Here is a 15,015-nt window from a genome sequence, read left to right on the forward strand (position 1 = left end):
ACAAAATTGCTTGACAACCAATACGCGCTCGTTTTGACGCGCTACTGTGATTTCACAAACTAACACAATCTACTTTGATTGTGTTAGTTCGTGATGTGAGCGACGAATTTAGCACTCACAGGGAGCATGGTCAGATTCGTCAGTCGAGGGTCGTACGGTCGTCGTATGATGCAGTGAGTGCCCAGCTTTAGATGCATAAACAGACATGCTCTACCTCAGAGCGACCGCCCCATGGCAGTTGTTTTGCCTTGGAACGGCCGCAGGGGAACCATGTTTCATTGCAACGCATGCGACGTAGATTTTTTTTTCAAGTCATTCAAATTCATAGACATCATGTATATTCCTAAATAAATAAACGTAAAATAATTATTCAGGGAATCAATCAAAATTGACAGAGTACGATTTGAACTTCGACATCTTGATCAACAATCCAAATTACATCCACTTTACAAGTCAAAAACTTTAAAATTCATAAATCTATGTAATGAATACTATTTAAAAACACTAAATAAATGCAGTACCAATAGAATAGAATTATAACCAAATAGATACAGGTTGGTACGGTGGTCTGAAGGGTATTTTGTTAGATGTAAAAACAAGGGATCTCAGAATTTCAATGAGTTTACTCAATCATCAGGAGCATTACTAGGTAGTATGGACAGATCTTTGTGTTTTCCTTTTAAAATGTCATTCATGATCATTTTTAGAAATTAATATACATATATTATACTCCATTTTCCTAAACTTTAAACAATGAATATATATTGGTTTTCAATATCTGAAATTATGAATTACAAATCTAAAGAGATATAAGAAGCAATAAAATCTATGAAATGTAATGTGGGGATTAACTGCACAGTAATGTATCATTAATTATTTGAATAAAAAAAATCGAGATACTATGAAAACATCTTTGGAAGTGTGTGTTATTTTTGTAGCAAATGAATATGATAATAATGGTAGGTGTAATTGTATTTTGTTTCGATTTTGCAAAATATGTTAACGCTATCATTTTTTAGCTTGCCTAGTGTTGGCACATAAACAGTCTCCTCTGGAGTTATTTGATTAAAGAAAACTAACATTTATAACACGAATCTGGCCCTGGTCAGCAAAACACTCATTTTTGTTAGCTCTTAGCCTTGTTAAAAGGTTTTTTGATGATGATGACGACGATGATAAAGATCATGGTGGTGATAATGGGAAAGCCTTCCTGATTGCGGTGACAATTAATGTTATTTAATGTTTCATTGCGTGTCTCTTCCAGATTTTATCACAAATGGTATAAATAATTTCTTAGAAACAAATAACCATTAAAATACTAATTAGGTTAAATTTGAGGCAGTTAATAAAAACTTTACATATTTAATCAATTCAATAAACTAAGCAAAAATACTGTAGTAATGCAAATTGATTTTATTGGTTTAATAAATTCACATTGAAAAGGAAATTATAAGTAACTATTAACAATATGGCTCCCAGAAAATGAAAAAAAATAAATTCTGATTCAATTCACTCATTCAAATCTCTGATATAAAAAAAAAACTCTTCATTGAAAGTTGCCTTTAAAATACTTCGCTGTCTTTCCATTGCTCTTTCTTGTTTTGTTTTGTTTGAATAAAAGTTAAATGATAAGGAAACATAAGAAAGGAAACGATAAGAACTGATAAGGAACGTAAGGAAAGAAAGAATTGATTTGCAATTATAGGAAAGTAAAAGGAATGAAATATAAGAAGGGGAAAGAAAAGATAAGGAAACCAAAGTTGGAGAAGGAAACCGCCTCCCCCCTCTCTAAATTTTTCAAAATTATAAAAAATTGAAGAAAAAGAAAATTATTTTCAAATTTTCCGGCCATCTAGAGGTGCCATAATCTAAATTGTCTTACCTCAGCTTCAACGTATAGACCCTCCATCTGTCAGAGTCCCTCCTTTGGGTCCCCTCTTCTATTTCAAATTTCTGGATCCGCCACTGGAATAAATAAAAAATATACGTAAAAAAGAAATTAGCGAATGAACAAATCAATGAACGCCGAAGGAAGACCATTACAAGGCACCTATCGCGTTCCATACATTAACTATCTCTAAGAGCTTAGGGGGTTTGCTCTGTTGACATTATCCTTTTCTAATAAGTTGAGGGGTTATAAAATGGCCCCGTCCATGGAACGAAGTTTGAAGGTCGTATTCTCGTGTTGTTAGCACTTATTTTCATAGAATTGTGGCTTTGAATTAGTAAATATGTCGGAGAAACTGAAAGAAGACGATTCAAGTTTAGTGTCGCCTGATTTGTCCCAGTCAGAAGTCAAAGATGATAACTCCAAGCCTGTTCATAAATTTAGGCCGATGGAGCAGGTCGTGTCTGAAGCGATTGTCCCCGACTCAAACGACCCTACAAGCACAACAATGGCTGGGCCTAAGCCAGATCTCGGTGGTAGTTTCAAAATGCCAATTTTTAAAGGTCCGATTCGAAAGACATCAAAGGTAAAAAACTTTAAAACCCCGTCAGAGAAATCGCCTGCTGATTCAACAAAATCACCAACAGTGTCAGTGCCAGTGCCACCAGAAAAAAGGAATGAAAATGAAAGAGATTCTGATGAGAAATTAAAGAAGACTAAAAGGTCTCCAGCAGAAATTCTAGCCACTCCCCCTCCTCCATATCGTGAGCCTGCGTGGAGTGGCATTCCTGAAGATGAGTACTATCTTGAGGTTCTGAAGGGTGGAACAATCTGTGCGAAAATTGGACTGAATGATCATCCTTTTCATTTATTTGGTAGGCTGGAAACCAATCACGTCCAGCTAGATCATCCGTCTCTGTCACGCTACCATGCAGTGCTGCAGTATCGATCTGTTGGCGACAATAATCATGACCCTGGGTTTTATTTGTATGACTTGGGTAGCACTCACGGAACAACGTTAAACAAAAATAAGATAGAGCCCAAGGTTTACTGTAGGGTACAAGCCGGGCACATGTTTAAACTCGCTGGTAGCACCCGGTTGTATATACTACAGGTGAGTAATTTAAATGAAAGTTTGCTGTAATACACATACAGTATTTATGAAGTGCGAAAATTCATAGGGTGCATATCAACTTGCCCTCTTATTAGGTATCCTTTTAAAGTGCTATTAATTATATGTCAAATTATTATTAATTATTTATTTTATTTTATTCCAGCATTACAACAATAAAAAAATAAGTATTTAATAACAAATTCATTTAATATTTATTTACAATTACAGTATGCTGAAAACAGATGATAAATCAATTATATTATATATAATTTTGTTTTTTACACATTTTGATTACTGTAATTAATAAAGCAATGGAGGTTTTGGATAATAATTTGTTAAATAACATTATAATTGAGGACATGTTCATTTCAATTTTGAAATATTTTCCATTAATATATGAAGGAAAAGAGGAGAAAATATCAAATCTTGGTAAGGACATATTTTCTAAAACTACTAATGTTTTTAATGAACTTAATGGTACAGTACTCCTTCCCTATTTTTTTTTCATGTTTTACATTGAATCATAAGTTTTACATTAGTATTTTATAAACCAAGATAAAACCAATACTAAAGCCAGGCCACATAGGGAAAACAAATAATTTCTCTATGACACAAAAGTGTGTTAGTATTTAAAAACTGGTGGAAAAGGTTGAATAAATGGTCAGTTTTAAAATATTCAAAAGTCTGTGGCTATGTTCTCACACGGCTGCTAACGGTAAGCAGGATCCAGATCCTGCTAACCGTTAGCTGCCGTGCGTCCATACAAGAAAATCCCGATCCGAATACCAAAAATATGATGATCGAATCACTGGCCAATAAGAAACTGTAAATTGTAAACGTGTATGTGTGATTGGTTGATGATAGAAACGCGCTCAACTTGCCAACCGATAGCGCTTGCTAACCGTTAGCGGTATCCGGATACTGCTAACGGTTAGCGCTAACCGATCGGGCATTCTCACGCAGGTGCTAACGGTTAGCTCCCAATCCAGATACTAGGGCTCTCGTGAGAACCAGGCTGGTATCTCGGTAATAGTTCTCAAGTTTTTTATCAAATATGTGTCTTTAGAAAAAATCAGTTGTACAACATAACAAAAATTTGTTTTCCTCCTTAACCTGGATTAACTTTTCTTTATAGATTATGACTTGCCTATCTTTATTTTGAGCTTTATTCATTTCCTATTTTATAGGGAGGAAAATCAGATGCAGAATTTCAAAATATGCGCAATGATCTATCTGTTGAGCAATTGAAAGATATGCAACTGAGACAGATGGAAGCGAAGGAAATTCTCAGGATGAAAGAAGAAGAAGGGAAAATAGAAAAAGTTTCAGAAGATTCTGACACCGGAATCTCATGGGGAATGGGTAAAGTACTGTAAAGTCTTCTTTAAAATGACAGCCATCGTAATATTTAAACATGTAACTAGTTAAGTATAAGGAAGCTTGTGTCCGCCTCCCTAGTGACCCCTCTGAAATTTTCGAAGCAAGAAAAAAAACACTCAAGTAATTAATAGTCACCCTATATCAAATTTTTTTTGCCCCCTCAATAATCATCGAGCCCTCTTCCCCTCCCCACGCCCAATCCTATCCAAATAATCCTATATATGCCACTGCTGGTTATAGAAGTTTCAATGTATTGTAATTTTTTTTTAAATCAAATTTTTGTTCTTTTAAAAATTACAACAGCTGAAGATGCAGATGCAGAGTCTGATCTATCCCACAATCCATTTGCATTGGATGCAGATGACGATAAAGAAGCTCCTTACCTAAAGGATCCGAAGAAGGCGCTACGAGGGTTTTTCGAAAGAGAGGGTAAGTAGAAATAGGAGTTGATATTGATGATTTTTATTGTTTTTTATCATCACCAAAATCTTCATCATCTTAATCCTTATCTTTATGTGAATCTTCACCATTATCCTAGAATCCCTATCATCATTGTCACCACCACCATCACCATCATCATCATCATAATCATAATCATCATAATCAATATTAACATCTTCATAAGCAGTGATCATCATTGTCACCATCAACACCAACACCATTGTCATCATTACTACATTGCCACCACTACCACTTCTAGCATCATCATTCAACAGTGATTATCATTCTCACCATCTCCACCACCACCATTATTACCGTACCACCATTATTGTCACCCCCACCACTACTACTATCATCAGCTAACATTGATTGTCATTGTCACCATCTCTACCACCATCACTATTATCACCATTATTGTCACCGCCACCACTACTACTATCATCAGCTAACACTGATTATCATTGTCACCATTTCCACCACCATCACTATTACCACCATCATTTTCACCACCGCCACTACTACTATCATCAGGTAACAGTGATTATCATTATCATGATGCTTCATGGTAAATGATTAGAATTCAAGTAATAAACCAAATGTTTATCTGTTTGTATCTCAGGGAATGAGCTTGAATACAAGGTTGAAGAAATGGGAATTGGTAGAAGTCATCAGTACATATGCAAAGTTCTGTAAGTGGTCTTCTGTCTTTTCAAAATCAAACATTTATTCAAAAGAGTACCTAAATTTTTGGCTTGATTGATACAATTTTTCTATGTAAATAACATTAAATTCTGGTGGGTTTTTATGAAGGGAAACTACATCTCCACTACTTAAATTTACCAAATTCCTCACGTTCATTATACACCCCCCCCCCCTTGCCTATATTTACTTGTTTGTTATAGCTCTTTTACTTGCAGTTATGAAGCTTTCTGACATTTTTCTTACTCTTCAGGCTTCCCCTGGATGATCCTAGTGGAAACCCTATTGTAGCGGAGGCTGCTGTGTCTGGTAAAAAGAAGGAAGCTGTGTTAGCTTGTGCACTAGAAGCTTGCAAGATCCTAGACCGGCATGGAGTACTAAGGCAGGCTAAACATGGTATGCTCAATTATAATCAAGCAGGGGTGGCAACAGGATTTGCCCGACGGGGCCTGATGTTTATGACAGGGGCCTATTTCCCCAACAAGACTGTAAGTGGGTGTGGTTGGGCTTCAATATCTTGGAACTGTTCCAGGGGACGAAGTCCTCGGAAACAATGACAATTTGGGTGTATTAAATCGGTTTTAAAGTCTACTAAAATGTATCACCCGACTATTTGTGTCTTATTTCTCCATTTTTTTTTATAATTTTGAAAAATTTTGCGAGAGTGGGGTTCCAGGCTGGCTGCCCACCCCCCCCCCACCCCAATTTAAATCTGAATTATTAGAGAATACTTTTTGTTGAGTGTTAACGATGTCATACCCCAGAGCCTCATAGGTTCGAGACTGATGGAAAGATTGATCAATCCACCACTGGTTGTACATTGTGTTTTTATTTTTTTTATCTGTTATAGAAAGTAAAAAGAGGAAGAACAAAAACTGGGCTGAAGATGATTACTATGACAGTGACGATGATACATTCTTAGACCGAACTGGAGAAATAGAAAAGAAAAGATTAAAACGAATGCAGAAAGCAGGAGCAGAAAAACAGGAGCTGTTAACTTACGATAAACTGGTAGGCAAGCATTCTTTTAATATTTTTTATCCAGTTGGGTGTTTTGTATGCTCTCCATGTTATGGAGGTCATCACAGCATGACCAAGTTTAGAGTGAAATATTTATATATTTTTTGTTTTATTTGCATTAATATAACATCACATGATACATAAGGTACACTGAATGCAATAAAATGTTGTCATCACTCTTTCAATTAGACATTTAAACAAAATACAGTGAATGTAATACATTATTTTTTTCCTTCTTCCCTTCTTATCTTCTTTTCTTTTTTTTTCTTTTTTATTAAATTAAAGAAAATACTGCAACCTATTAAAATGTAAGACTGCAACTTTAAATTAACAATAAATTTTACATTAAATGCATTAATGACACAAAATAATATATTAAAATTAAAACATTTGATACATGGAATAAAAAAGAACTCCTAAACTAGAAAAAGAATGACCAGTTAAACGCTGTTGAATCATTTTTTTATTTGGTTATACCGATTGTTCTAGAAAAGCCCACTTTTCATTAAATATATCACGTCTCTCTATTGTAATTCACTACAATATCATGCTTGATTTGTCTAAGCTTACAGCTCAAATATTTGATGCATAAATTTATCAATAAATTTTGGGTCTCAATTAATACATACACATGGTCAGCTTGTACACAGATGGTATTCAAGATGTTGAGGAAGACTGTTTTGCAGTTTCCATTCTGCTTACTGAACTAGCGATCGGGTGTTCAAATAACTATTAACCTTTCTTGGCCAGCCATGCGCAGATACCCCAACTTGCATTGTTCACAGGCTTTGAAGTGGTTCATGCTATGTTCCAACCCTAGATGGAAACATTTCCTTGCTTATTATATAATTGCACTATAAACATAAATAACCCCTTAACTGGGTGAAATCTACTTTTTTTAGATCATTTTTGGTACCACCAGATTCTTGCCCTTGAAGAGATTTGATTAACATTATTATTGTCTTTGCTTTTCTATTTATGAAATTTAGTTGCTACAGCTCCAAGATGTTGAAAAAGAGATGAAAAAAGCTGAGGAGAACTTGGCAATTATGGCTCAAGGTGAGAAATAATATATAATAATGTAACCATCGTGGTCAGTCTAGGTTTCAAGCAGTGTCATAGCAGCTATGAGCTCTGGCTTGCTAAACCAGACCTTATAAGGGGCCTTGGATATTCATCACCTTTTTATGTTTTGCCCCACATCAGTCAAGCTGGGCCTTTTTAGGAGCAGAACTTGTAAAAAAAGACATAAAATTACTGTACATCCTTAAAACATAAAAATCGCCACAGCTAGGGGTCTATTCCATACCACTCTGGGCTATCTGCCCTAACCCAGCTCTCATTGTCACTAAGACCGAATAAGCCTTTGTCCAGGGGCATCCGGTCTCCTCACTATGCCACTTGTTTTGGGGTTGAGATAACATATTTAGATTATTTTTAACAGATGAGTTATAAGATGACCTTTAACCTGTTTAACATAGGTTCAATTCTTCCAAAAAAAATCAATGGCAATATCCAATTTATTCAGGTTAAAGTAAAGGCTAATAACATCACAATAGCTATGAACTTTCGCTGGCTTATGCCAAGGGCCCAGCCTTTGGAGAGCCCCAGGATATTTATCAGCATTTTTTACCCATAAATTGGCCGTACAGGGCCTTTTTGAGGAGCACTAACGTGTATATAGAAACATCAAAATATTTTCTAAATTATCAAATACAAAGTGGATAGGGCTTTTTCCCCGAGGCTGTAGTGCCCCGAAGAAGCCTTAGCTTTCTTTGCTATGTCGCTGTGCTTATTTACATTTTTGTGTATTTTAAGGTAAAATGGAGCATATGCCTGAGGATTCATTAGACGCTTTCATGGACTCCATTAAATGTGGCTTTAAAGATAGAAACCAACGTGCTAAGCTAAAACTAAGACTTGTGGATCTCCGAAAGGAAGAAATGAAATTAAAGAAGCTAATAAACATCGCAAAACCTGCTAAAATGCCTGAAATAAAAAGGTAAGACAAGTGCTGGCTACTTAAAAAACAGAAAATCATTCTATATTACAAACCTCCCAATTACGAACTTTGTATTTTTTATGAACGCAATTTGTGGTGAAGACATCAAAACTAACAATCTTTTCTCACTACAGAAACACTTAAAATTGAATTTAACAATCTTCAAAAATAATATAAAATCTCAAGTCAATCAAGAAAATTCAAATTTTTAGTTTGAGGGTGCCACTTCCAGCCATCTAGAAGTGCCATAGATATAACATTTAATACCTCAGCTCCAGCCATAGTGGGTGGAGCTGAGATGGTCTAGACCCTTCATCTGTAAAATTAACCTTCTGGGCCCCTCTATTTCAAAATTTTCTTGATCCACCGCTGCTATTGGCAATTCTTTCCCAATAATATAAAACTAGTTCTTGAAATCTCGAAAGCTCCATTGAGGGCAGTATAATAGAGGCAGTATTGGCCCTGAAGGCCACCCATACAAAAAAATTCTATTAATCAGTTAGCCCAGTGTTTCTAAGGCTCATCATCGGAGCTGGAAAAATAATGAATAAAAGGGATAGTGAAGACAGCAGCAAAGAATAGAAATGAATGTTCCAAATGTTTTCTCAGTTTCTTGTCAAACTTTGTGTTCTTTACAGCTCATTCGCAGGTGATGGTATTAGCAGTGAAACCAAACCTAAGATGCAAGCCATGATCGGAAAGATGCATGGAGCAAAGAAATTTAGGTTTGCAGTAAGTACATTTAAATCTAACACTTCTATACATTATAAATCTATATTATTTGTGTTTATTTATTAAATTTATTCATTTGCAGCATTCATTTACTCATATAATCATATCTTCATTCATTTACATATTCTTTCTGGTGGATAGAATATTACATATTCATGAGCTATTTTTGTTATATCCTCAGTTTTAATTAAATATTTACTTGTTTTTTTGTTATAAGATATGTATTTTCTTATACAGTTGAACTTGCCTATGTCAAATCCAAAATGGCATTGAAAAATTGTTCGACTTAGATAAAATTTGACTTACAACTCATTATTTAATGGAAAACGCAACAATTTGACATGTAAAATAAGATCGACTTAGAAATTATTTTGAGTTAGGTAAAGTCGACTTAGACAGGTTTAACTGTAATAATTTGTAATTGTAGCCATTGGTAACCAAGGTTCCCACTGTTACGGTGTCATCACCAATGGAACAAGAAGAAGAGGAGGAGGATGAAGAGGAATATGGTGGAGAAAAAAATGTAAATAAGATGGAAGTCGAGGAAGCAGAATGCCAACCAGATTCTAACCAATCGCGGAGCCAATCACGGAGCAAAAGTGATGATGACCCAGCTAACATTCATGTAAGTACTCAGTATTTTTATGGTCTTTGTATCACTAAGGCGAGACTCTTTTTATACCTTGTTTAGCGAACCTGTGGCCTGAAAATACTGATGATTTTTTTTTAATTATTATTTTTGGCAAATTAGCGCACCCGCCGCCACAAAAAATGGAAATTTCTAAAAATAATATAAGTTTTTCTTTATTTTTATTACGCCCACCGCTGCCTTGAAATCTAAAAAAAATAAGATTTGTATATTTCTTCATAATTACTGTATATAAATTAAAAGCATTTTACCATCCCATTACTACACTGTTAATTTTCTCCTCCGTCTGGATGTTTTTGGAAAAACTATTTGCTTAATATACTTTTATTTTTACTTTTTTTCCCGCCCTCCTCTGACCATCTTTAAAAAGTAAGTTTGTGAAAAAATGTATAGATAAAAAAGTCTCGCATAATTATAAACAATATGATGTGATTTAATTACAATATTATTTTTATTTTAATGAAGTTCAAAGAGTGTATTCTAGTTGTCTATACACATGACAGGGCCATGTAGGATAGGGCCATATATGGATTTACAATTGGGGTTTGGGGAATACCTGGAATTCCCCACGGCATCAAGGTAGGATAGAAGCTTAGTTATCGTACGGGTTCCAAAGCCTTTAATCATTGTCAACCTCCCCTACACCTTACCCCCTTTGATACAGGCCTGCATGTAAATTGAAAGGAAAGAATAATGTATGAGAATAAGAATGAAGATATGTAATAGGTATTGAATAATGTGGATTAGTATAAAGATGAGAAAGAGAAATGTTGATGAAATATAAGAATGAGTCAAGATGAGGACTATAAGTAGGACCACTTCCAAATTTCTATGTTAATGAGGGCAATTACATTTAAACTATTACTTCTCTCTGTTTACAGACCTCAGAAAGTTTCAACTATTCCACACAATCTGAAAATCATGAAGTCTTGTCAAGCTTGCCATCACATTTAACAAAGGGCTCTTCAAGTGGCACTGAACTGTCAAAGTTATCTACTAAAGGACCCTCACTACCACCAATTAAAGGACCAGTTTTTCGTCCCAGAGTTTCTGCAGCATCGTTACCTAAGGGACCATTTTTGCCTTCAGGCTATAATGATGAGGTAGAAGAAGAGGATGAAGATGAGGAGGAAGAAAGAAAACCAATGTTGTACACAAAAAAGACTAAGGTGACAGAAGAAGCTACAGACGAAGATATTAGTGACTGGGTTCCACCCAAAGGTAACCAGAAGTTTACTCATCATCATCATCACCATCGGTGTCGGTATCGTCATCATCATCATTAACATCATTATCATCATCAACATCGTGGTCTCCATTCTGTTACATCTTTTTCTCCTCTATAGACCTTTCCGTAGTGTCAATCAAACTTATCAACTGGCCAATCAAAACAGCGCTAGGGATACGCGCGCATCTCACAAACACATATGTTGTCTCACAAACGCACGTGTTCGCGTATGTTTTAACACTGTCGCCTTATGGGACCTTGGCAACAATATCCAAGGGGCAAGGCTTAGCGGAAAGGTCCATTGGCTGTGGAACTTGCTATAATATAGCCATATTATGGCTAGCCCACTGATGTTCCTCCATCATACTTCATGAATTATATCTGCAAATTTTGTTTAGCTTTCTAATCCATTCGATTCGATCTCTATTACTAGTATTATTTTTTTTATTATTGTTATCATTGGTAGAATCAGAAAAAATTTGATTTAAGATATTGAATTCCTGATTTATGAAATAAGCTATTAACTTTAATTGAAACTTTTTATTGTGACAATCTTTATGTGGATTATCAGAAAATGTAATGTTTGATGCGAAATGTATAGTACTGTAATTTTAATGCATCAGCCAAATTAGCAATAACCTCCTTCTTAATGAATATTATTCCTTAAGTTTGTTTTTTTAACCACAGACATTGTATCTTTGATGTCAGATCTGGTTGGCGGTGATGGTGTAACCCAATACTTTGATGCTAGCTTGGTGTATTTTTGTTTTATTTTTCCATTTTTTAGTTTTCTTTCGTACTTTTTGTTGAGTGCACAGACACCTCATTTATTTCCGTTGTGTAACTTCATCTATTATTATTATTATTATTATTGTTATTATTATTAGTATTATCATTATTGTTATTATTATTAATATCATTATTGTTATTATTATTACTATTATTGTTATTATTATTATTATTTTTATTATATTGTATGAAATTGATTTCCTGTCTTGTGTTTTATTTCAGGTCAAACAGGGGATGGCAGGACAAGCTTAAATGACAAGTTTGGATATTAATTCTTCGCAAGCAACAGTTTATAGTAAAACAAATTTGCAGAAGTAATAGAGGGATTTAGCGATGACTCTTTACAGGCTGTCACGTGACCTAACTTGGGTGTACATGAAAAACATTACAGTGCGATAGCATAGGAAAAGGTAAAGTTATGGTTGCCAAAACAATTACCCACTGTTAACGTGAGAAGTAAATGGCTAGGAAAGGCAATACGATTGTCCAAAATAGTGTTTATTTACTTATCCTAGCGTTCTCCTTGGATTGTATCCTTTGAAATTTAAGTAATCCTTCATAAACCTTAGCTGGCCCTAACATCGCAGCAGAGTTCGCGGGTTGAAGACCATCATGCATACCTAACCATGCCATAGACATGCAGGGGCCTAGGCCTAACATTTGTCAAAAAATCTCAATGTTTGCGGACAGTATCCTTTATAGCATTAGCAAAACATTAAGGCGAAATTCTTAAGTTTAATTTCCAATCACTTTGGTATAGTTTACTGGGAATTCTGATGATCTTTACAGCAATAAACAAGGGACGGCCGCGATAAAAATCCTTGTTTCTCACTCAATGGTCAGTAGGGCGCTTTCAATTGCACGATGACAGGACGTAGAACGTAACAACGTCACTAAAAGTCATCTACGCATGCGAGAACGTTAAGGTCACCTCGTCGAGTAGATTCTGGAACACAATTTGGCCAAATCTTTGTATGCAGAGAACGTAGGTGGTCACACATGAGTGATTCCATTCTAGTGTCACATCGTCGCACAAATCGAAAGCTTCCTAATATAATTTTATATCAGATGATCAAGACAAATGACATGAAATGTCATCATGTGCAAAGTCACAAGAGGTTCTCATAATAAAAAGCAGTAGCGAATTGATATATCTTTAATTATAATCTTTTATGATTACTATCATTTTCTTTGACTGTATATTACACTACTGTACATTTTTTTGTAATAAAATTGCTATGAAATCACGAATATTAATTGGTGTATACAGTTTATTGTTTGGATTATATTTTTTGGGAAATGATATAAAACAAAGTACATGCAATCAACCAAACAGTGGCATAGGTATGGGTGTGCAGCCAGTGCAAAGCACTAGGGCCTGGGGCTGTTGGGGGCCCATTCAGTAGGCCTATAAATCTAAAAATGTAAGTTTAAAAAAATTCCTACTTAAATATTAAAAGGACCCCTTAATGGTTTTAGAGGCCATAACTAGTAATTATTATCAGTACAATTTACTTATCAGGTGCCACCAAATACTGCAAGTAGGATGACATTTTTACAAAAAAAAATTAATTAAAAAACAAGTCGTAAACAGCTTCGTAATGGACAGATACGCACTCGAGTCGAATAGGCGAGCTGTACTACTGGGGCGGATGTAGTATTTGGCGGTACTATAGGGGATGCGTCGGAGTTTGCACCACTTTAGCCCCACCATGATTGGGGCTGAGGTGGGAAAATGTTGAGAGTATGGACCTTTAAAATCTTACTGGTACTATATTTATATGATAAAAATAATATGTCAACAATACAATACAACAATTGTTTTTTTCTGAATACAATTTAGGGAGGTGCGATCGCACCCTTTCCACCCCCCCCCCCCAACCCTTGCATCCGCCCCAGAACTACAGCCTTAACATCAGCACTGGTTCCAGCCGCTCCTCGCCCAGGATTCGGTTGATTCAAGTCTTCTTGGCCAAGGACTTAAATAGAGATTCGGTGTACACATCTGGCTCGTGTACACTTTAAAGAACCCATTGCTTCTTTTAGAAGGGTAGGGGGTTACTCCAATGCTATGGTTCATTTACGACCTGGTCGTTGTGGAATGATGTGAACATGTACAGCTACTGCAAGCGCCTCTTTACGGTTGCTAGTCACAGACCACGCCCATACGCAATTCAGCACAAACAATGACACTGCGAGATATGGGTTATTCTTTATGTGTTACATACATTCAAGATTATTTTCTTTCATTCGGGTATTTACGTATGTTCTACGGTACAATACACTACAATATTTTTTGAAAGCATAGTCGCTATTTCTAAAGCTATTGAAATATCGGCACGTTTTTGTTTTATTTTAAAGATGGTTCAACTATATTGTGCACGTTCTTGAATCACATCGGGTCATTATACTTCATGAGTACGTTTAAGATTTACTTCACAGCTAGGTTGGTGATTGTTCTATTGTTGTCAATATTACACTTTATCAACGACTCATAAAATGACAATGAAATATATGACTTGACCATTATTTTGCTCTCAATATCCTTGAAAATTTTGAAAATTTTATAGATCTGCAAATTACAATGCCATACTTCAGAAAAAAAAGATGAATGTCCACTCTTTGGAAATTGTCTCACTTCATCCATCATCTACAAAGCCACTGTCCACTCAAATAATGACACAAAATGTTACATCGCGGGCTCACTGACACACTGTTCAAAACCCGATACACAAACCACAAATACACTTTCAACGCCCCCAAACACAGAAACAGCACCATACTCTCCAACAGTGGCGTCGAGAGGGGGTGGGTGTCAGGGGGGTCGCTGCCCCGGGGCCCGGGTCTACTGGGGGCCCGGACCAAGATGAAAAATTTTCGGGGTAAGAACAAAATCTCCATCTCCATCTTCAGTGTGCTTGCAAGAGTGAAATATGTTTTGCGATCGACAATGTGCCAAAATCGACTGACAAGTTTAGGAACTCTTTCCATAGAAGCATCCCTGGCAAGACAGTTAGATTTTGACTCCATCATTGAACTGTTTGCTGCTGCCAAAGCCCGCAAAGCTCCATTA

General features: G+C 35.7%; 1 protein-coding gene across 1 annotated transcript; it reads left to right on the forward strand.

Annotated features, from left to right (window-relative positions):
- The first annotated feature begins 2,112 nt into the window (after nt 1–2,112).
- On the forward strand, nt 2,113–13,199 carry LOC117116090 (kanadaptin-like). Its single transcript, XM_033260037.1, has 12 exons — nt 2,113–3,002; nt 4,190–4,364; nt 4,686–4,811; nt 5,443–5,512; nt 5,776–5,918; nt 6,373–6,533; nt 7,532–7,601; nt 8,361–8,544; nt 9,183–9,276; nt 9,704–9,901; nt 10,807–11,146; nt 12,165–13,199. Exons 1-12 carry the CDS (start codon nt 2,232–2,234, stop codon nt 12,212–12,214), a joined length of 2,382 nt encoding a protein of 793 aa, XP_033115928.1. The 5' UTR covers nt 2,113–2,231; the 3' UTR covers nt 12,215–13,199.
- The last annotated feature ends 1,816 nt before the right edge of the window (nt 13,200–15,015 follow it).

The sequence above is a fragment of the Anneissia japonica genome, unplaced genomic scaffold (genome assembly GCF_011630105.1).
Source record: "Anneissia japonica isolate Jap-2015-1 unplaced genomic scaffold, ASM1163010v1 scaffold287743_len2803612_cov181, whole genome shotgun sequence".
Taxonomy (NCBI): domain Eukaryota; kingdom Metazoa; phylum Echinodermata; class Crinoidea; order Comatulida; family Comatulidae; genus Anneissia; species Anneissia japonica.

Excerpts from the sequence above, each read along its gene's own strand:
- LOC117116090 (XM_033260037.1), top strand. The coding sequence starts at position 2,232 with ATGTCGGAGAAACTGAAAGAAGACGATTCAAGTTTAGTGTCGCCTGAT. Across the intron at positions 3,003-4,189 it reads CCCGGTTGTATATACTACAG|GGAGGAAAATCAGATGCAGA; the intron begins GTGAGTAATTTA and ends CCTATTTTATAG. Across the intron at positions 6,534-7,531 it reads TGTTAACTTACGATAAACTG|TTGCTACAGCTCCAAGATGT; the intron begins GTAGGCAAGCAT and ends TATGAAATTTAG.